General features: G+C 59.5%; 3 protein-coding genes across 7 annotated transcripts in view; all 3 read left to right on the forward strand.

Annotated features, from left to right (window-relative positions):
- The first annotated feature begins 2,971 nt into the window (after positions 1–2,971).
- ACTG2 (actin gamma 2, smooth muscle) lies at positions 2,972–6,192 on the forward strand. The gene is made up of 9 exons (XM_065856561.2): positions 2,972–3,077; positions 3,846–4,017; positions 4,106–4,234; positions 4,328–4,438; positions 4,816–4,900; positions 4,990–5,151; positions 5,244–5,435; positions 5,653–5,834; positions 5,942–6,192. The coding sequence occupies exons 2-9, from the start codon at positions 3,892–3,894 to the stop codon at positions 6,083–6,085; spliced, it is 1,131 nt and encodes a 376-aa protein (XP_065712633.1). The 5' UTR covers positions 2,972–3,077; positions 3,846–3,891; the 3' UTR covers positions 6,086–6,192.
- A 1,163-nt stretch (positions 6,193–7,355) lies between these two features.
- Positions 7,356–10,769, forward strand: DGUOK (deoxyguanosine kinase). Its single transcript, XM_065856681.2, has 7 exons — positions 7,356–7,441; positions 7,726–7,838; positions 7,929–8,110; positions 8,767–8,914; positions 9,774–9,889; positions 10,000–10,099; positions 10,306–10,769. The coding sequence occupies exons 1-7, from the start codon at positions 7,363–7,365 to the stop codon at positions 10,381–10,383; spliced, it is 816 nt and encodes a 271-aa protein (XP_065712753.1). The 5' UTR covers positions 7,356–7,362; the 3' UTR covers positions 10,384–10,769.
- Positions 10,770–11,252: 483 nt separating this feature from the next.
- The window catches only part of TET3 (tet methylcytosine dioxygenase 3), a 34,449-nt gene continuing 25,475 nt past the window's right edge, over positions 11,253–20,226 (forward strand). For 2 of the 5 annotated variants that reach the window (XM_065856627.2, XM_071799276.1), the window contains exons 1-2: positions 11,253–11,435; positions 12,331–12,504. In XM_065856627.2, the coding sequence (XP_065712699.1) occupies positions 12,478–12,504 (27 nt within the window). In that variant the 5' untranslated portion in view covers positions 11,253–11,435; positions 12,331–12,477. Of the gene's footprint in view, positions 11,436–11,952; positions 12,022–12,330; positions 12,505–15,737; positions 15,950–20,226 lie in introns of those variants that run through there. The other 3 variants (XM_065856628.2, XM_065856630.2, XM_071799275.1) reach the window with 2 other exon arrangements.

A 20,226-nucleotide genomic window follows, 5' to 3' on the forward strand; every position in this document is an offset into this window, starting at 1 on the left:
TCTCGGTTTCTTTTGTCACTTGTGTTCTTTAAGCAAACGCCGTGGGTTGGAGGGATCGGCCGTGGCTGAAAGAGGGGAGGGAATCCCTTTATTTAGGGGTTGTGTTTATTTGCCCCCGTGGCTCCTGCGTCACAAACTGCGGCTGTCATTGATTTTGCAGCCAATTTTTGGAAGCAGCGGCAGCGGGAGGGAAGCGAGGGGACTTCGGGGCATCTGTGGGGATTAATTTTCAGCCCTGATTTATTTAAACCATGCTCAGGGGAGCGTTTTGCAGCTCCGGTGTGGGGGTGTTCGTCCCACAGCTCTGCTCTTCACCCTTCACCTCTTGCAAAGCAACGAGTCCTTCCAATTTTTAGTGAGTATCAACACATTTATCTCAGCTCCCCATCCCTGAAAGTCTCAGCTCTGAGCTGACCCCAGTGTTGAGCAGAGAGAACAAACCACGGCAAGGAGCTGGTAGCAAATCCCTGCTCTGCTCAGAGCTTGTCCCAGTGACCGATAAACCCTCATGGGGAATCTTTGGAATCGAGGGCTGGGATTCTCACGTCAGCGCTCGGCTGCTGCTCCCGCCCGGCCCCGCTCTCCGGGCTGGCAGCTTTTTAATCACATTTTTTCACTTTAAAATCCACTGAGTCACGAGTTTTGCGTATCGGGATGAACGCCGATATCCTGCTTTACGTCCCGCTGACCCACCCCGTCTATCCAGACGCCACATTTCTTAAAATCCCTCGCAACGAGGGGGGTTGAATTTGGTAAGAGCCAAACCGCGCTTTGCCAGGAATGGTTTATGTGTGTTTGGGGGGGTTTCCTGCGGGTGGGGAGCGATGTTATCTCCGCCGTGGGGATGGGAACCGACCCGAATCTTAGCGCCGCATCATCCGTCCCCGCCAGCCACCCGAGAGGTTTAAAGCCCAAACGTTCCCCTTATACGGAGGTGCTGAGGGCCGGACAGAGCGCCGGGGGGTTGGAAGTTTGGAAATCCCACGGCAAAGCGGGGGTTTTCCCCCTCCCCGGCGCAGCCCGTGCCGGGGGATGCTTGGCGTTCCTGCCAGCATCCCCAGCGCCGGCGGCTGGATTGGCTGCGGTGACCGAATCTTGCCTTTTTAGGGCTTTACGCCGCCGGCCCCGCTTCAAACTGCCCGCGCTGAGCTTTCCCAGCCCGGGGGGATGCGGTGACGGAGGCCGGGGTGGTTTGGGGGGCCGGTGGGGACGGGGAGCTCGGAGCTGTCCCCGGGGATGGGGAGGTGACGCGGTTCGGTGCTGTGGAGCGGGGTGTGCGGTCAATACCCCGTGGTTTGCACCTGCCTGGGGCTCGGGGGTGTCTCTGTGGCTTCGGGCACTGTCCCCACGCCCCAGGGAGTGACAGGGTCATGCCGCACAGCCCCCAGCACGGCCGTGCTCTCCAGGCTGCTCCTTCCATCCACCTTGTTAAATGTTCCCCACTCTCGCTGGGTTTAGGGTTAATAATATTTGATTTTTTAATTTTTTTTGCAGCATGTCATATATGGCAACCTTTTGCCTCGGTGACCTCATGTTTGGCGGCAAACCAAAGGAACCGGGCTGGGACGCGAGGCAGCAGCAGGTCCCCAGCGCTCGGGGCGTGCGGTGGGGACGGTGACAAGTGCACGGGCAGGGGACCCAGGGGACAAACCCAGCCGGGGCTTTCCCAGAGGGGACAACCTGGGCAGAGCCACCAACTGGGGACGTTGTTGGAGGTGTGAGTGGGCTGGTCATGCCAGAGTGACACCATGTCCCTGTCCTCCCCCGTGGAGTGACAGCTTGAAGTCCCCTCCCTCCAGGGCTGGGGGACACCGGGAACATTGTGTCCCCTCCTTCCAGGGCCTGAGGGCCACCAGGAACATTGTGTCCCCTCCTTCAAGGGCCTAGGGGACACCAGGAATGTTGTGTCCCCTCCTTCCAGGGCTGGGGGGATACCAAGGCCCTTGTGTCCCTTCTGTGGGACCCTGCAGCTCTTGGTCCTTATTCCTGTGCCTCGATGTCCCCATCCCAAGCACATCTGGGGACCTCGCAAAGCGTGAGGCAGCCTGGGCACCTTGTGCCTCAGTTTCCCCATCTGCCACCCATGTCCCCGTAGGTCAGGGTGGTGGCTCCAGGACATCTCTCCCACCTCGCCCCTGCCCTGGGTGCTTGGGGACAGTCCCCACTGTGGGACCGTGTCCCATCAAAAGGCAACCCAGGGGGTGTTTGGTGGCCTCTGCGAGGGCCATGGGACCCTGCGGCTCCTGCATCTGCAGGGCTGGGGATGGCTCTGGACTCCCCCATGCTGCGTTTGGGCAGAAGGGACAGGGGACAGTGCTTGTATTGTCCCTTTGGGGGGGTCCAAGCTTATCCTGCATCCAAATTCCTCATGGGGAGGGGTGGGAGGTGGGTGCACCGTGACACCAGGCTGGGATCCGCACCCACTGTCCTGGCCCTGCTCGAGCCGAGGATATGGGGGACAAGAGGATTTCGGGGATGAGGGGCTTTGGGGCAGCAAAACCCCCAAAATAGGGGCAGAGAGAGGAAACCGCAGGGAGACACATCCCAAAAGCACCGGGGGGGTAAACCGAGGCCGGGAGGATGCGATGCACCGAGCTGGTGCGTTTTCAGGATTTTGGTGATGCCAAATTCCCACCCCGGCACCGGGACGTCCCCAGGATGGAGCCCTGACACCCCCTGACACCCGGGGGGGGGTCTCTCCCCTCTCTCCCCCAGGAACCAGAGGTGCTTCCATCTCCTTTTTCCCAAAACCGTCGCTTATAAGGACTTGTGCCTCACTTGTTTATGGGAGCGGAGCATAAAAGGAACAGATTCACAAATGGGATGTTGCCTCCCAAGCATCCCCACATACATTTTTTCTTATAATAATTAACTGTGCTGGGTCCTACCATCAGTCCAAGGTCAATTTAATGAAATAAAACACCTTATATGGCCATATGGCCACCGCACCATCACTTAGCCTATTTAGGGTCTTTGTTTAGAGAGGATCCGCCTCTGAGGTTTCACGGACTCGCTGGTATTTATACCAAAGGCGCATCGGGACTCGGTCCCAGAGGAAAGGAGCTCTCGCCTCCGCGGTGAGTACAACCCGGCCCCCATTTCCCTTTTGCTTGGACGACGGGAGGGAAAAGACACCCCGGGGGGTTTGGGGTGCCCCAGTGCTTATGGGGTGGCCCCGGCTCGGTTTGCATGGCATAGGGGGGGTGACAACCCCGCGATGACCCCACAGCTGGGGGTTCCCACCGAGGCGCCAAGAGCTGGGCTGTGGCCAAAGCGGGTCGTGCTTTTCCAGAAATGCCTGAGATTTTGGGCTTTTAATTTTGTTTTGTGTTTTTGGTGGCGTTGGTTTTTACATTTTTTTCCCTTTTTTTTGGTCTATTTTGGGCTCCTGTGAGGTTTTTTGCTGCTTCCCTCCGGATTCAGGAGGGTCGTGAAAGGGGGCACCCCCCTCAGGAAGGGCTATTTCTATTTTTTATTCCCATTTTTGGGAAAGGATGCGAGGTCTGAGCAGCTGCTGAGACAGGACCAGACCAAAGGGTTTTGCCTCCCCCGGGCTGGGGATGGTGACACCGGAGCTCCCCGGGCAGGAGGTTTTGGCACCCGTTTGGGGCGAAGGTTGGAGAAGCAGCATTGGCACCGAGCAGCACCCATGGGGGACAAGCAGCACCCGCTCCCAGCACCGCCGCACCGGGGTTGGACCCACAGCCACCCCTCCGCACGGGACACGAAGGATTTTTCAGGACCGCACATGCCCAAGGACCCTCGCTACCCCGAAGCCGGACACGACGTGGCGTAACCCTTTCCCCCTCCAACCTTTTAATGATTGTTCCCCTTTTTTGCCCCAGCTTTTCCCCCAGGTCCCCCTGAACGCCAACCGCTCCCGGCCCCACCATGTGCGACGAGGAAACCACCGCCCTGGTCTGCGACAACGGCTCCGGCCTCTGCAAAGCCGGGTTTGCCGGCGACGATGCTCCCCGCGCCGTCTTCCCCTCCATCGTTGGGCGGCCCAGGCACCAGGTTGGTACCCGGGGGGGAAAAATCACCCCCTGTGCTTCTTTAATGACTGAAATGAGGCTAACGAGGCTGTCTCTCCCGCCGGCGTTAGGGTGTCATGGTAGGCATGGGGCAGAAAGACAGCTATGTGGGCGACGAGGCGCAGAGCAAGAGGGGTATCCTCACGCTCAAGTACCCCATTGAGCACGGCATTATCACCAACTGGGATGACATGGAGAAGGTGAGACACCCCCCGACCCCTTGACAGGGAGTGAGCACTGACCGTGGCTTCATTTTGGGGTAAAACCCCCTAATTTTCCTTTGCCTGCCCCAGATCTGGCACCACTCCTTCTACAACGAGCTGCGCGTGGCCCCCGAGGAGCACCCGACACTGCTCACCGAGGCTCCCCTGAACCCCAAGGCCAACCGGGAGAAGATGACCCAGGTGAGGAGCTGCGGGACCCCCAGGGATGGGGACGGACCCTCCGAAACAGCGGGAAGGGCTGGAGGGTTTGGGGGTTCAACAAGCCCGGAGGGGCTGGCGAGGGGTTGAGGAGCGGGATGGGGATGTCCCTCTTGGTGGGGGTGTCCATGTGCTCACACGGACCCACGGGCTGACCACCCAATGTGCTGACCCCCCCAAGAACCAACCCATGTGTTGCTCCATGCTGTGCACTGCAACGCACCCATCCACCTATTTTTCCATGCAACGCAACAATCTGCATGTTCTGCCTCCCCGGGAAGGTGCAGGCCCCCGTGGGTCGGGATGAGGTGTCACTGGGGACCCCCATGCTCGCCCTAACCTCTCACCCTCCCTCCCAGATCATGTTCGAAACCTTTAATGTCCCCGCTATGTACGTCGCCATCCAAGCCGTCCTCTCCCTCTACGCCTCCGGCCGCACGACCGGTGAGTAGGACACACAGCATCAACCACCCACAATGGGGAAGGGACCAAGGTGGCTTTGAGCCCCCCTCACCTTCCTCCCCCCATTCCAGGTATTGTCCTCGACTCCGGGGACGGCGTCACCCACAACGTGCCCATCTACGAGGGCTACGCTCTGCCCCACGCCATCATGCGTCTCGACTTGGCCGGCCGCGACCTCACCGACTACCTCATGAAGATCCTCACCGAGAGGGGCTACTCCTTTGTCACCACCGGTACGGGGCCGGGGAGGGGGGCAAAGGGTGACAGGGTCCCCATGGTGCCGCAGCGGCACCGGGTTGAGCCTCTTTGCCATCGCTTCCTGCAGCCGAGCGAGAAATTGTGCGTGACATCAAGGAGAAGCTCTGCTACGTGGCCCTGGACTTTGAGAACGAAATGGCCACGGCCGCCTCCTCCTCCTCTCTGGAGAAGAGCTACGAGCTCCCCGACGGGCAGGTCATCACCATTGGCAACGAGCGTTTCCGCTGCCCCGAGACCCTCTTCCAACCCTCTTTCATCGGTGAGCCCCCTGAATTATTTTTCTGTCCCTTCAGTGATTGCCCCCCATCCCCACCAGCAGGCAAACAGCACCCATGGGTGCCCCACCGAGGCTTCCCCAAGTTCTTTGCACCCCAAACAGGGGGGACAAACCCATGAGTGTCCCTGTGGCTCTTCTGGGGAGCCCTGAGGAGGTGTGGCTGGGGGTCAGGGTGCTGATAGCCCCTTTTTCCCCCCAGGCATGGAGTCAGCCGGTATCCACGAGACGACCTACAACTCCATCATGAAGTGCGACATTGACATCCGCAAGGACCTCTACGCCAACAACGTCTTGTCCGGCGGCACCACCATGTACCCCGGCATCGCCGACCGCATGCAGAAGGAAATCACGGCGCTGGCTCCCAGCACCATGAAGATCAAAGTAGGTGGTGGTGTGGGGGACAAACCGTGGCCACCAACACCTCCCGGCGCAGGTTTGGGGAAGGGGGGACATCACAGGGTGCGTCCTGACGGCTCGTGTCTCGGCAGATCATCGCCCCGCCGGAGCGGAAGTACTCAGTGTGGATCGGCGGCTCCATCCTGGCGTCCCTCTCCACCTTCCAGCAGATGTGGATCAGCAAACCCGAGTACGACGAGGCCGGACCATCCATCGTCCACCGAAAATGCTTCTAAGCCCCTTCCCCACCCCGCAGGGGCGCCCCGTGCCGGGGCACCCCGCTTGTCCTCGGTCCCCGCTGCTCCTCCCCACCATCCACTGCGCATTAAAGCCTTTTCTCCAGGCTCTGCCCCCTTTCTGGCGGATTTTGGGGGTGTTGAGGGGTGGGAGGGGTTGAGGGGGGGCTGAGGGTAGTTGGGGAAGGGAAGGGGACGCCCCTGACCTCACATGGGTGCCCATGGTCCTGTCTTGGTGTCCCTGACGTCATGGTGATGTCGTTGATTTCGCCTTGATGACCCCAACCCTGGGTTGGTGCCTCCAAGCCCAGGTTGATGCCCTTGACCCCATGTTGGTGCCCCCAATGTTTTGTTGATGCCCTTGACCCCATGTTGGTGCCCCCAATGTTTTGTTGGTGTCCTTGACCCCATGTTGGTGCTCCCAATGTCGTGTTGGTGTCCCTGACCCCATGTTATTGCCCCAAACCCCATGTTGATGCCCCCAGTGTCATGTTGGTGTCCCTGATTCCATGTTGATGTTCTTGACCCCACGTTGGTGCCTCCAATGTTGTGGTGATGCCCCCAGTGTCGTGTTGGTGTCCCTGACCCTGTATTGATGCCTTTGACCTTATGTTGGTGTCCCTTTTGTCACACTGATGTCCCCAACCCACTGTTGATGCCCCCAGTGTCACGTTGGTGTCCTTGATTCCATGTTGATGTCCTTGACCTCATGTTATGCCCCTGACCCCATGTTGTTGTCCCCAACCCCATGTTGTTGCCCTCAACCCCAAGCTGATGCTCCCAGTGTCACTTTGGTGACCCTGACCCCATGTTGGTGTCCCCAACCCTGACCTGGTGGCCCCAACCCCATGTTGATGTTCTTGACCTCACACTGGTGCCCCCAGCCCCATGCTGGTGCCCTCAATGACGTCCTTGACCCCACGTTGATGTCCCCAAACCCACGTCAGTGCCCTTGTCCCCATCCTGGTGTCCCCAACCCTATACTGGTGCCCCCAGTCCCATCCTGGTGTCCCAAACCCTATACTGGTACTTCCAGTCCCATCCTGGTGCTCCCAGACCCACCTTGGTGTCCCCAGCCCTCCCTCTGGTGTCACCCCCACCCGCTGCCCCGCCCCCATCGCGTGCTGTGGGCGGGGTTTCATCTGCATAAATTACCATCCCACGCCCTGCGCGCGCCTCCATCCGCCCTCCCGCGGCTGTTCCCGCCTCCCCTCCGCCCCCCCGTGCGGTGACGTCACGGGGGCAGCGCGCACTGTCCGTTTCCATGTAATTTGCATATGACGCGGGAAAGCGGAAGCGGTAGCGGGATGGGGGGGGGCGGGGCCGCCCTGCGCCTGGCCCTGGAGGGGAACATCGGTACTGAGGGGGTACGGGGACAACGGGGACACCCGGGGGGACACGAGGAGGAGGGGGGGACACTGGGGGTAGGGGGGGCCTGGAGAGGAGTGCGGGCAAGATTTGGGGTGGGGGGTGCGCAGCCTGAAGCCTCTTAAGGTCCAATTTAATGTCTGTAATTAATGATTCTTGCTGTCCATCTTAGACGGGGGACACCCCAAAAACCCGCGTTACCCCACGAGTGGGTCGGGGGGGTGGGGGGGTGGACACAGGCTCACCCTGCGCTGCCCCCCCTCTCCCCACAGCCGTGGGCAAATCCACCTTCCTGAAGCTGCTGGGTGCCACCTTCCCCGAGTGGCACTTGGTGACCGAGCCCGTGGCACAATGGCAGAAGGTACCAGCCAGCGGCACGGCGCAGGTAACACCGGCTCCTGGTTACGTGGCGGCACCGTCCGGCACCGCGCTTTGGGTGGGGGCACAACCTCACCCCCCCGCTTTCATTTGGCAGGCGGGCGTGGGCTCCGCCAACCTGCTGCAGATGATGTACCAGGAGCCGGCGCGCTGGTCCTACACCTTCCAGACCTTCTCCTGCCTCGGCCGCCTCAAGGCGATGCTGGAACCGCCGCCCGAGCGACCCCCCGGGACCCCTCACCCCGTGCGGGTCTTCGAACGCTCCGTCTACAGCGACAGGTACCCCCGGATTTAAATCAGGATGAAGGGGTTAAATGGGATAATGAGCATCCCCCTGGCGCAGGTTGTGTGCTGAGCTGCTGTCCTGAGTGATGCTTAATTACAGAAATGTGCTTGTTGGATAATTTGGGATGTTGTTATACCCCAAATAAGTTTTGCTCATGGCTGCTTGGAAAATGTGTGGATGGGGATGAAAAGAAAGGAGCTTGGAGCCAGGGGGGGTCGGGCTCTGCTCCCCAGGAACAAGCGCCAGGAGCATAGGAAACGGCCTCAAGTTGCGCCAGGGGAGGTTGAGGTTGGATCTGGGAACAATTTGTTCCCCAAAGGGCTGTGGGGCATTGGAACAGGCTGCCCAGGGCAGTGCTGGAGTCACCATCCCTGGAGGGCTGGACAGACGGACATGAGGTTCTCAGGGACACGGGTCAGTACCAGGGGTGGGGGAACGGTTGGACTGGAGGATCTCGAGAGGCTTTTCCACCCAAAACGATTCTGTGATTGCTCAGCCCCAAATTAAGGTTTTCTGCCCTAAGTAAACACCCACGGTTCCTGGTTTGTGCAAAAAAAGGTGAATAAACGGCCATGAAGCCACCTGGGCATGGAGATGGCTGGGAGGTCCTGATGCCAGCTGCCCCATCCCCTCTCTCCGTCCCTTCCAGGTACGTTTTTGCCAAGAACCTCTTTGAGGCCGGGCACCTGCAGCCGCTGGAATGGGCCATTTACCAGGACTGGCACGGGTTCCTGCTGCGGCAGCTGGGGCCCCGCGCCGGGCTGCACGGCTTCCTCTACCTGCGGGCGACGCCGCAGGTGGGTTCAGCGGGGATGGGGACACGGGGGGTTCGGCTCTGAGCTCCTGGAATTGCCAGAATGTTGGGGTTTAGCAGGAATTGCCAGGCTTCACGTGGGACTGTGGGTGGGAGTCTTGCTGTGGAGCGGATTTTGAAGCGGGGGGGGGGCTGCAGCGTCTAATGGGGGTGTTTGATGGGGGTGTCTGGTGTTCGGCTGCGGTCCCTCCCCTGGGGCGGCTGTGCTGGACTCCCTCATCCCGATAACCTCCCCCTGTCTCCTGTTAACATCCCATCAATCCCATTACCCTGTTAACCTCCCTCCCGTCTCCCGTTAACATCCCGTCTCCCTGCATCCCATCACCTCTTGTCTCCTGCATCCCGTTCATCTCTCCCATTAACCTCCTGTCTCCCTATGTCCTGTTAACCTCTATCTCTCCCACGTCCCGTTAACTCCCGTCTGTCCCATTAACCTTCCTCTCCCATCTTTCCTGTTAATTTTCCATCTCCCCCGTTAACCTTCCACCTTTCTCACATCCCGTTAATCTCACGTTTCCCTGTATTCTCGTCTTCCACATCCCATCAGCCTCCCTCTCATGTCTCCCCAAATACCCTTCCATCTCTCCCACATCCCGTTAACCTCCTGTCTCTCCCGTTAACCTCCTGTCTCTCCCGTTAACCTCCCGTCTCTCCCGTTAATCTCCCGTCTCCCTGGATCCCGTTCACCTCTCCTTTCCTGCATCCCGTTAATCTCCTCTCCCATCTCTCCCATTAACATCTCTCCCAACACCCCAGTAACCTTCCCTCTCCCCCACATCCCGTTAACCTCCCATCTCTCCCGTTAACTCCGGTCTCTCCCGTCAACCCCGGTGCGGGTGCAGACGTGCCTGGAGCGGCTGCGGCGGCGGGCGCGGAGCGAGGAGGGGGGGATCCAGCTGGGGTACCTGCAGCAGCTCCACGCCCAGCACGAGCACTGGCTGGTGGAGAAAACCACCAAGTGAGTCCCAGTCTGCACCCCTGCGCTCCCCTGGACACCCGGACCAGCCGCGGGTTTGGGGTGACCTCCCCGGTTTGGGGGTTTCTGGTTTCACTCCTTCATTTCTTCAGGGTCCACTTTGAGGACGTGAAGGACGCGCCCGTCCTGGTGCTGGACGTGGACAAGGACTTTGAGCACGACGTGGCCGTGCAGGGCGTCCTCATGGCACAGGTGGGCATGGCTCGGTGACCTCCCCTTACTGGGAGCACTGGGACTGCTGTCGGGGTCCTGCTGACCTCCGAGCCGCCACCTCATCTTCATTTTTCCATGCCTTTGGGCCGAGCTGGTTTAAACCTCAGCCGTCCCAGTGCCGTCCCCATGCCGTCCCAGTGCCGTCCCCGTGCCGTCCCGGTGTCTCAATCGCCTTCTCCCTACAGGTGGAGGCGTTTGCGGCAGCGCTTCGAGCCGAAGCTTCGCCATCGCGCCCCGACCCTCACCGAGCGTTGGAGCCGTGAAACCCCCGTCGGAGATCCCGACGCCGAGGACAAGGGACAGATCCTGGTCCCCAACTGTCCCCCTTGGCCCTTTTAATCCGGGCGAGGGGTGTATTTAAAGCATGGGCAGCACGGGGTGGTTTTAAGGCGAATAATTGGGAGGCGCAGCCGTGGGTTGAGCCTCGGGGTGCTGTCTGTGCTCCCCCACGTTTGGGGTTCCTTGTCACCCCTGTCACTCCCTCCCCGTCCACAGGGACCCTCCAGGGGGGCCAGAACCAGGGATGCTCCATAAGGTTAAATTCCAACAGAAAAATCACGATGTTTAAGTTACACCAACCCCCTTATTTGGTGATTTTAAATGTATATATATATTTTTTTCCCTTAAATTAAAAACTAAGCAATGTTGAGCTCTTCTGTGTCTTGACCTGTGGGCAGGGGGTCGGGGGGGCTCCGGTGGGTGCTGTCCCAGGGGGTGACATGGTTCCTGTGATTGTGGGGTGTCTGTGGCTGGAGTTGGGGGGGTGACCCTGTGGAGGTGGCGGGGGGACACGGTACCCTGTGGGTCACACTGGGTTGGGTTTGGGGGAAAACCTTGGGAATTTGGGTGGGTTTGGCTGGGAAGGGGGGTTGGCTCTTTAGGGGGGACCCCTTGGTGTGGGGGGGCGGGGATGGTGGCCCAGCCCCTTCCCGCCTTTAGAGGAGGGGGCGGGGGAGTGTGCGACCCTACATAAACACAGGGGGCGGGGCCGGCAGGGGGTGGGGCAGAGCACGTGTGAGGGGCACCTGCCCCGGAGGTAGCGGGGGGGGCAGATTTTGGGGTAAGAAACGCGAAGTTTGGGGGGGGAGAACTATGGGGTAGGGTTTGGGGTGAGGGAGGGGAGCCTGGGGGGGGCACAGGAGCCCGGGTTTTCTCCAGCGACCCTACAATAACAACAGAGTGGGATCTGTGCGGGCTCCGCTTAACGACCCTGCAATAACAACAGAGCGGGGACGCGGAGATGGACCCGCGGCTGGCGGCCCTACAATAACAACCCGGCTGGACCCGCGGCTGGCGACCCTACAATAACAAACTGGTACGGACCCACAGCTGACAACCCTACAGTAACACCCCACTGCTCCCCCCCCTTGTCCAGCGACCCTACAATAACACCCCACTGCACCCCCACATCCAGCGACCCTACAATAACACCCCACTGCACCCCGCCTTATCCAGCGATCCTCCAATAACACCCCACTGCACCCCCCCAGCAGTCGACCCTACAATAAACACCCCTCTCACTTCCCCCCAAACCCTTCAAAACCACCAGATTTCACCCCCTAAACGCCCCCCCCCCATTGTAACCCCAGCGGGTCCGGGTGCCCCCCAACCCCTTGCTTGCCGCAAAGCATTATGGGGGGTGTCCCAGGCTGCTGTCCCCAAGCCCCCCCCCGGCCGGCGGGTCCCCCCGAGCGGGCGCCTGCAGAACAAAGGACGCAGCAGCAGCAGCAGCAGCAACAACGTGCAGCTCCGCTGCAACACCCACTTGCCTGGGGGGGGGGGAAATTTGCAGCCCCATTTCACCCCTATTTTCCTTCCCCACCCCCCCCAACAACAAAAAAAATCCTCCACCAGGTCGAGCCCCCCCCATTTCCAAGGGGGCGCTGAACCCCTTTTTTCCGGTAACGCTCTTTGTATCTGAATTTGGGGGTGTTGGGAGGGGGGGTGGAAAGTTGCAGAAGTTGCGTGGCGGAGGGGCGAAGTTGCGCAAAGCGGTTTTGAGGGGAAAAATGGCAAATAAAGGGGTTGGAAAAAATAAAGGGGTGGGATTAAGGGTGGGGGGGGGCAGCACCCTTGTTTGGGTGGGAGTTTTGGGGGGGAAGGAGGGAAGGGTGGGGAGGCAGCGGAGCCACCCCCGGGGTGGAAATTCAAAGTTGGGGTGACTCACACCAAGCCGGGAGCTTCATTCGCCGTCCTCTCTGTTCCCGCAGAAGTCGCCGCTGTCCCCACGGCGCGGGGGGGACGGTGACACCGTGATGTCCCTCTCGCCGGGTCCCCGGTTCCTGTGCCAGCCCGGTCCGGCCACCCGTGCCCCCCGCTCCACCGTGGCAGGGGGGAGCCCCAAAATCTAACATTCCATGGACGGCGAGGGGTTTCACCAGGAGGTGAGTTCCCCCCAAATCCATCCACCCCCTCCCAGTCACCTTCACCTTTTTGGGGTGATTTATGGTCTCTTTGGGTCGGTTGTAACATCGCTGTAACTCGTAGGGGGGTTGGCAGGGAAAGCCCCTTCTTGGTTGGTTGATGGGTTTATTTTTTTAAGTGTATTTCCGCGGGAAGCGGGACTTTCTGTTGCTTTAAAAGCCGCTTTGATGCCTTAATCCTCCCCCCTCTCCAAACTCCACTGTCACTGGGGTGTCCCCAAAACGCAACCGCGGGGTGGGTGGCAGACGCGTGGGACAAACCCCCACCTTTAAATTGAATTTTGTTGCGTTTCTTGGTATAAAAGAGCAAAATGCTTTGCGAAACACACCCGGGTGCTGTTTGGGGGGGGTGTCCCCAAGAAGAAAGGGGTGCATGGAGGGCAGAGCCGTGCCCGGGGGGAGCATCGCCGTGCTAATGAGTTGTGGCGCTTTCCCCACCGAAAATTACGGTGTTTTCCATCGGCGCTTCTGGTTTGACCGGCTGGGATGGTTGGAACCGGGATTTCTAATATCGCGCCGGGTCGGGGGGGGATGCTTCATTTTGGGGGGGTCTGAAATGGGGCGGTGGAGACGTCTCGGTGGGGTTTATTTTTATGACTTTGCTTCCTAAAAAATTGATGCTGCTTTGGGGTTTTTTGGGGGGTATTTTGGGGGTGAGCGACCGCCTCGCGCCTCCGGGTTGCGTCTGGTTTTGCCCTTGGGCTGGCGGGTGGGACGGGATGGCGGGGACACGGGGACAAGCGGCTTGGAAATGGCACGAGGATGGACTTTGCCCTTGACAAAGCGCCGGTGAAAACGGCTGACGGTGGGGATTGGAGCCCTGGTGCTTTTCTGGGGTGGACGTGTTAAAAAAGATGATTTATGCCGGTGTTGCCGGAGCCGGGAGCGGTGGGATCCCCCGGGTGGGATTCCCGCGGGGTGTGCCGCGCTTCCCACGTCCCGGCACGTTTCCCGAGGTGTTTTGGCAAATGAAACAACACGAGGAGCCGGCTCCTTCCCCCAGCACCGGTTCTGCCCGTTCGGCCGGCTCGGCAAAGCCGGCGGCTCCCCTCGCATCGCCGCCTTCATGCTGTGGGGCACCGAACCGTGGGGTTTGGTTTCCACGCTGGGCGGTGCGGCTCCATCCACGGGGGTTTTGGGAGAGGAGGAGGGACGGTGCTTGCAGGTCGAGGTTTTGCTCGGCTCCCCGTCCTGCTGGACCCTCCCCGGGTGCCTCTCGATGCCGTTTGCATAACTAATCATCATCAACCTGCTCATTACCAAAACACACGGCAAAGCCTCGCTCGGCGCCGGGGAGCCGCCGGTTTGAAGCAGGAGGTGCCCAGACCACCTGTGAAAGATGGGCTGGTGGAGGGGAGGATGCTCCGACCCTTCTCCCCCAGTTTGGAGGGGATGAAACTTAAATAAATCCCACGAGAAACCCCATTCCCAGTGGGATCGGTTACACCGGGACCCCAAAACCGCATTGGCAGGTGGGACGTGATGCAGATTACAGTGTCCCTGGCATTGGGAAATGAAAGCCCCAACCGAATTTGGCAAGCTGTCTCGGTGCCGAACGCCGGAGATTAGGGATAATCTCATTTAAAGCATCACTAATAAAAAGTTACTAAATTTGTCCATCTCAAGGGGTTTTCCTGGTGAGTTGGGCTGTTGCTTTATTTTTTCTTTTCACTGGCATGAAATCGCCCCAAAACGAGTCTGGCATCTCCAACAAAGAAAAAGCATCAAGGCGATGGGTGGGATGAAGGATGGGTCTGGGGTTCGTCTCGTTTTCGGCACATCCCGGTGTCACCCGCAGGATCGTCACCTGTGGTGGTGTCCTCGGTTAATCCAGAGCGACGCTTGCACTGGAAATATTTCACTTTTTGGCTGCAAAAACAGCAAAAACGACTCGGGAGCAAATCGCCCTGTCCAGCTGGAGGAGGAGGATGAGGAGGGTGGGAGGATGAAGGCGTTCGCGTTAATTAAATCCCCCCCCATGTTTTCTACATTGGTGCTGAGCTCAGCTGAGCAAAGGGGGGTTTGCAGCCGTCAGCGCAAAGGTTGGAAATTGGGGGGCAACCAGTTCACAGCACCAGTTTATTCCTATTTATTGCTCGGAGCAGAGGTCGGGGTCTGGCTCGGTGTTGCTGTCACCTCTCGGCTCACTGTGGCCTTTTTGGGAAGGGATGAGCCCCAGCGAATGTCACAGGGATGGGGACGTCGTGCCCAGGGTGACGTTTTCCACCTGGCGTTGGGTTTATCCGTCCCGCTGGGAATCCCGTGGGCCTGGGGCTCCGTGGGCCGCTCCGGATCCTTTTGGAAAACGCTTTTCACCGGGATGCTCCTGGGAAACCTTCGGCACCGTGGAGTTTGTTCCAAGTTTTGCCGGCGATTTGGCCGGGAAGAGAGCTGGAGCATCCCAGGAGCGTCACCTCGGATGGGGAAGGTTTTGGGGGTTTCCCACTCCCCTTTTTCCTCTGTCCCCCTCCCAAAATCCATGTGTGCGTCACAGGGGAGAACTGCGAGCTCCAGACGGGCTGGAAAAGCCGGAGCTGATCCTGTCAGGGCTGGTTTAAGGATTCCAGTCCTGGCTTAACCCTTTCGCCGGCCCATTCCCATGGGAAAATGTCCCCACCGCATCACCAGGACATGGATTTTGGGGAGAAGGGGGGGGCACCTGGGTGACATGGGGGTGCTTGTGTGGGATTTAAGCCTCGCAAAGTGCCGCTGTTCCCAAATTAACCATGTCCTTGCATTAACCATGTCCCCAAATTAACTGTGTCCCCAAATTAGCAACATCCCCAAATCGAGGGCCCCAAATTAATGAGAATGCTGGGGTTTAATAGCAGGAAAATATATATTTTTTTTGGGGGGGGGTAAAGCGTGGTTTTGGGGGGGGTCTGTGTTCTGTCCCCCGTGTGTTGCTGTCCCTTGTGTGTTGCTGTCCCTGTCACCAGCTGCCTCAGTTTCCCGTGGGGGGGCCACACAGATATAATCGGGGTTTGGGGGTCTTGTCACCCATTTTTTTTGTGGGGGTGTGTGGGATCAAGGCACCTCCCCGCGTGTCCGTGTCCCCGCGTCCCCTCGTCCCCGCTCCTGCGCAGCGGCCGCGCTCGGCCCCGGGCGGGGGGAGCGGGCGGGCGGTGTCGCGCTGCGTGGGGGCGAGTTACGCGTGTTTGTAGCGGGGGGGGGGGGGGGAAATTACGCGGAGGGCGAAGGAGAGAAGGAGGAGAAGGAGGAGGAGTAGAGGAGGAGAAGCGGGGGGAAGCAGGAGAGATGCGCCGGTCAACACCCCCCCCCGGCTGCAGCAGGGCGGCGGTGAGGGAGCGCTGAGGAGAGGGAGACAAGATGGCTTCCTCCTGAGGGCCGGATCCGTGCGGGGCCCGGCGGGGGCTGCGAGGGCAGCGGCGGGGGGAGCGGCGAGGTAAGCGCACCCCCCCAAAAAAAAATACCTCTCTCTGCACCCCCCCTAAGCGTATCCACCCCCCTCCGAGTCCCCTCCGTGGGTTTGTAACCGCGGGTGTGGGGGGAGGTGAAGCGTGTGCCCCCCCCCCCGCGGTGTTTGCGCGTTGGCGGATGAAGCAGCGGCGGGGCCGGGAGGACAAAGCGGCGCGGCCGGGGGGGGGGGACGGACACACACAGACAGACACGCACAGACAGACACACAGACACACCGCCCCGCCGGGCCCCGTGCCCCTTCGCGCTGATTTTCCCCTGTTTTCCCTCTTTTATCCCTTTTCTTTCTCTCCAGCACCAGGTCGGGGGGCACTTGGGGGTTGAGGTGGGCAGTGAACCCTAATGCCCCCCTCCCTTCATTACCCCGTTGCTTTTGAGCTTTATTTTTAAATATTATTTTTATGGATCCCCCCCCCGCTCTGTCCCCAAAATGTGCTGAGCTCAGGGGTCCGGCGGGTGATGCTAACGAGGGTGATGCTAACGAGGGTGACGAGGCTCCCCCAGCGTGACGTCACCTTGACGTCACCCAGCAGCTGTCACCCCCTCACCGTGACGGGGACACGGGGTCTGGCGAGGTCGGTGTGTGTCCCCCCCCAGCTTTTTGTCACGCTCGGGATAGGATGGAGATGGGGAGAAGAGGCGGCTTGTCCTCATCAGGGGGGTCTTATCCACCATCCGAGGTGGCAATTTGGGTTGTGCCGGTGCCAAGAGTTTTGGCACCAGGGCAGGATCCCTCCGGCACCAGGGGATGTCCCCGAGGTCAGGGAAAGGTGCACGGAGACGCGTGGCCGCCCCGAAGTTTGGAGTCGGCGGCGAGCGGCTTTGGCACCACGTGTTGTCGAGGCATGGGGGACGCTCCAGATCTTCGTGCGCCGGAGCCGCCAACGCCGGAGCCGCCTCCGGATCCGCGGCTGCTTTGGCAAAATAAAAACCCCTTCATCTGTGCTGGGGTGCTGGGATGCGGCCCCGAGATTGCATCATGCCAGGGAGGGATGGGCAGCGCCGGAGCAGAGTCCTCGCGGGTTGTTACGGTGGCCCCATAAACGAACCCCGCTCTTGGCCTTTGGCACCTAATTAGCTGTGATGAGGTTTGTTTTTGGGATTGCCGACCTTGACTCTTTATCGCAGGTAATTAAGGGGAGAGGTGGCTTGAAGGAGGAGCCGATGGGACTTTGGGAAAGACAGATGTCCCCCCGCCCCGACTTTGGCCTTTCCTAGTGGGGCTTTGGGGACAGTGAAGCGGTGACATGGTGCCTGTGGGATGTGCAGTTGTGCTGCAGGTCTCTGTCCCAAAAAGCCTTTCCTGGGATGTCCCCAGCACTGGCATTCTGGGAGTGAGCTGTCCCCACAGCGCTGGGTCCCCTGTCCCCTGTCTGCATGTGTTGGGTTCTCGTCTCTGTCCCTGTGACATTAAGGTCCCCTGTCCCCTTCTTACATGTGTTGGGGTGCCTGATCCCTGTCCCTATGGCGTCAGGGTCTCCTGTTCCTTACCTGCATGTGTTGGGGTCTCCAGTCTCTGTCCCCATGGCTTCAGGGTCCCCTGTCCCCTACCTGCATGTGTTGGGGTCTCCCTGTGACATTAAGGTCCTTGGTTCCCTGCCTGCATGTGTTGGGGTTCCCGGTCCCTGTCCCCATGGCATTGGTGTATCCGGATTCCTGTCTGCATGTGCCAGGGTCTCCTGTCCCCGTCTGCGCAGCACCAGTGTCCCCAGTCCCCTGCCTGTGTGTGCTGTGCTCTCTGGTCCCCATCCATGTGGCGCAAGGGTCCTTGTCCCCTGCCTGTGTGTGCTGGGGTCCCCTGTCCCTGTGGCATTGTGTGTCCCTGTCCCTGTAGCATCGGGTTTCCCGACCTTTTGCCTACACGTGCTGGAGTTCCCCAGTCCTCATCCCCTCCGAATCGAGGTTCCTGGTCCCCATCCCTATGGCAGTGGTGTCCCTTGTCCCCTGTCTGTGCATGCCGGGGTCCCTGCTCCTTGTTTCTGCAGCGCTGGGGTCCCCACTCCCCTCCTCACATGTGTGGGTGTCCTTAGTCCCCATCCCTGTGCCATCAGGGTCCTCAGTGCCCTGCCTGCATGTGCCAGTGTCCCTTGTCCTTGTCCCTATGACACTGGGGTGCTTGGTCCCCTCCCTGCATGTGCCGGCATCCCCGTTCCTATGGCAATGGGGTCCCCATTCCATGCCCGCGTGTCCCCGCCGTGTCCCTCGCTCCATGTGCGCTCAGGAGCTTTTCTAACGGGATGGCAGCGATGGGGCCAGCGCCAAAGTCCCTGTCCCCTCGCAGTCCCCACCGCCGCTTGGGACACGAACTGGGATGAGAGTGATGCACCCCAAACCCTGGGGACTGGTCCCCCCTCTCCCCTCCTCTGCCAGCTCTTTAATCTCGCTGCTTTGAGCTCAATGCAAGAGGGTGCCAGACCATTTTTTGAGGATGAAAGAGCTTTTTTATTTATCCCCTTCTTCCCCGGGCCGGCATCCAAGGGGAGATGAAATGAAACGGGAAGAGGCTGGAGGTGAAACAGCTGCGATGGGCTCCGTCCCTGCTCCACATCTGCCCGCCACGCCGCTGCCAGCCCCGCAAACCCAGCACAACCCCAATCTTCTCCTCTTCCCCGCGGCCAAAAAGCCCCTTTTCCCAGGAGCCGGGATGCTCGGCGGTGATGGGATGGGGCTGGCAGCGGGGATTTGCAGGCAGGATCTGTTGGAGGGAGTCGTGTTGCGGGGACAATGCGGTGTGTTTGTTTGCTACAGCTAAAATGGCAGTTCTTATAAAAAAAAAAAAACAAGAAGGAAGAAGTGCTTCTGCACATCCAGTCAACGCATCTTTTGATTAAATGAGATTTTTGCTGTCGAACGGGGGAGCTGGGGACCGCGAGCTCCCGAGCCTGCAGTTTCCATTGCAGCCAAATGAGAGGAGAAAAAAATATCCCCAAACCACCCCAAGCGTTGAAAATACTGTAAAAAAAAAAAAAAGGATTGGAGCAAGTTGTAATTGCTGCAGTCATCAGTGTGGAGGCCGGGGGATGCTGTGTAATGGCTGGAGGGTTTGTCACCGCAGAGCCGGTGGCTGCTGGTGACACAGCCCTGGTCACCGCAGCCCCTGCTCCGCCGAAAAGGATGGAGCAGCATCCCCGGAGCTGTGGTGTGTGGGGAACTCCATGCGGGGAGGTGCCGCGGTGCACTTGGTGGCACAATTAAAGCCACTACTTTTAAGCTTGTTGCACTTAAGGCTGTTGCACTTAGTGCTGTTGTATTTAAGCCGTTGCGTTTAATGCCATTGTGTTTAAATCTGTTGCATATAACGCTGTTGTGTTTAAATCCGTTGCATCTAATGCCGTTGGACATAAACACTGTTGCATCTAACCCCCTTGCATTTACATCTATTGCCTATAACGCCGTTGCGCTTAAACACTGTTGGGCATAACACTGTTGCGTTTAAAGCTGTTACATTTAAAGATGTTGCATTTAAAGCTATTGCATTTAAAGGTGTTGCATTTAAAGCTTTTCCATTTAAACCGTTGCACCCAACGCCGTTGCGTCTCGAGCTGTCGCATCCAAACCCGTCGCACTTCGCCCCGTTGCGTTTAAAGCCCTCGCGCTTAAACCCCGCGCCGATTAAAGCCGTTGCAATTAAAACCCTCGCGCGTAAAGCCGCGCCGATTAAAGCTGTCGCAGCGCAAGCCCTCGCGGCGGGGCCGGTTGCTCCCTGGTTGGGGGACCGTGGCGCATCCCTCGCGTCCCCATGCTCCTCGGCACACGCCGCCTGCCCGCACATGGCTCTTCTGTTTTTTTATAGGTTTACAAACACGTCGGCCTCGTGCACGCGCCGCTTCCCCCCCTCCTTCCCCGTGAGTCATCAACCCCGTCACCGGGCCGGGGAAGCCGGAGGCGTCATCGGCGCATCCCCCGTCATGCTGATGACCCTGGTGAGGGGGGGGAAAACCAGTGAAATTAGATGTTTTTTTCCCCCTTTTTCTTAATCATTCCTATTCCTCTTTCGGCGAGTGAGATAGCGAGGATGCGATGGCGACCGCTGGCTCGTGGGTGGTCAATAATGGGTTTTTCGGAGAGGACCGTGGCACTGCCGACTTCCTCACCGTGTCGCGGTAGCCTTGGGTTTGAGGTGATGCTGATCATTGCGGTTTTAGGGATGTGTGAGGTTTTTGCAGCAGAAAAGCTGGTGAATGCCCAAGATGCAGTCAAAACCCTGGCCGTGCGGCTCCCTGTGCCGAAGCCCCCGCGGCTGAG

Source organism: Patagioenas fasciata, chromosome 26, assembly GCF_037038585.1.
Source record: "Patagioenas fasciata isolate bPatFas1 chromosome 26, bPatFas1.hap1, whole genome shotgun sequence".
NCBI classification, from domain to species: domain Eukaryota; kingdom Metazoa; phylum Chordata; class Aves; order Columbiformes; family Columbidae; genus Patagioenas; species Patagioenas fasciata.

Excerpts from the sequence above, each read along its gene's own strand:
- ACTG2 (XM_065856561.2), top strand. The coding sequence starts at position 3,892 with ATGTGCGACGAGGAAACCACCGCCCTGGTCTGCGACAACGGCTCCGGC. Across the intron at positions 4,901-4,989 it reads CGCCTCCGGCCGCACGACCG|GTATTGTCCTCGACTCCGGG; the intron begins GTGAGTAGGACA and ends CCCCCATTCCAG. Across the intron at positions 5,835-5,941 it reads CCAGCACCATGAAGATCAAA|ATCATCGCCCCGCCGGAGCG; the intron begins GTAGGTGGTGGT and ends GTGTCTCGGCAG.
- DGUOK (XM_065856681.2), top strand. The coding sequence starts at position 7,363 with ATGACGCGGGAAAGCGGAAGCGGTAGCGGGATGGGGGGGGGCGGGGCC. Across the intron at positions 9,890-9,999 it reads CTGGTGGAGAAAACCACCAA|GGTCCACTTTGAGGACGTGA; the intron begins GTGAGTCCCAGT and ends TCATTTCTTCAG. Across the intron at positions 10,100-10,305 it reads AGGGCGTCCTCATGGCACAG|GTGGAGGCGTTTGCGGCAGC; the intron begins GTGGGCATGGCT and ends TTCTCCCTACAG.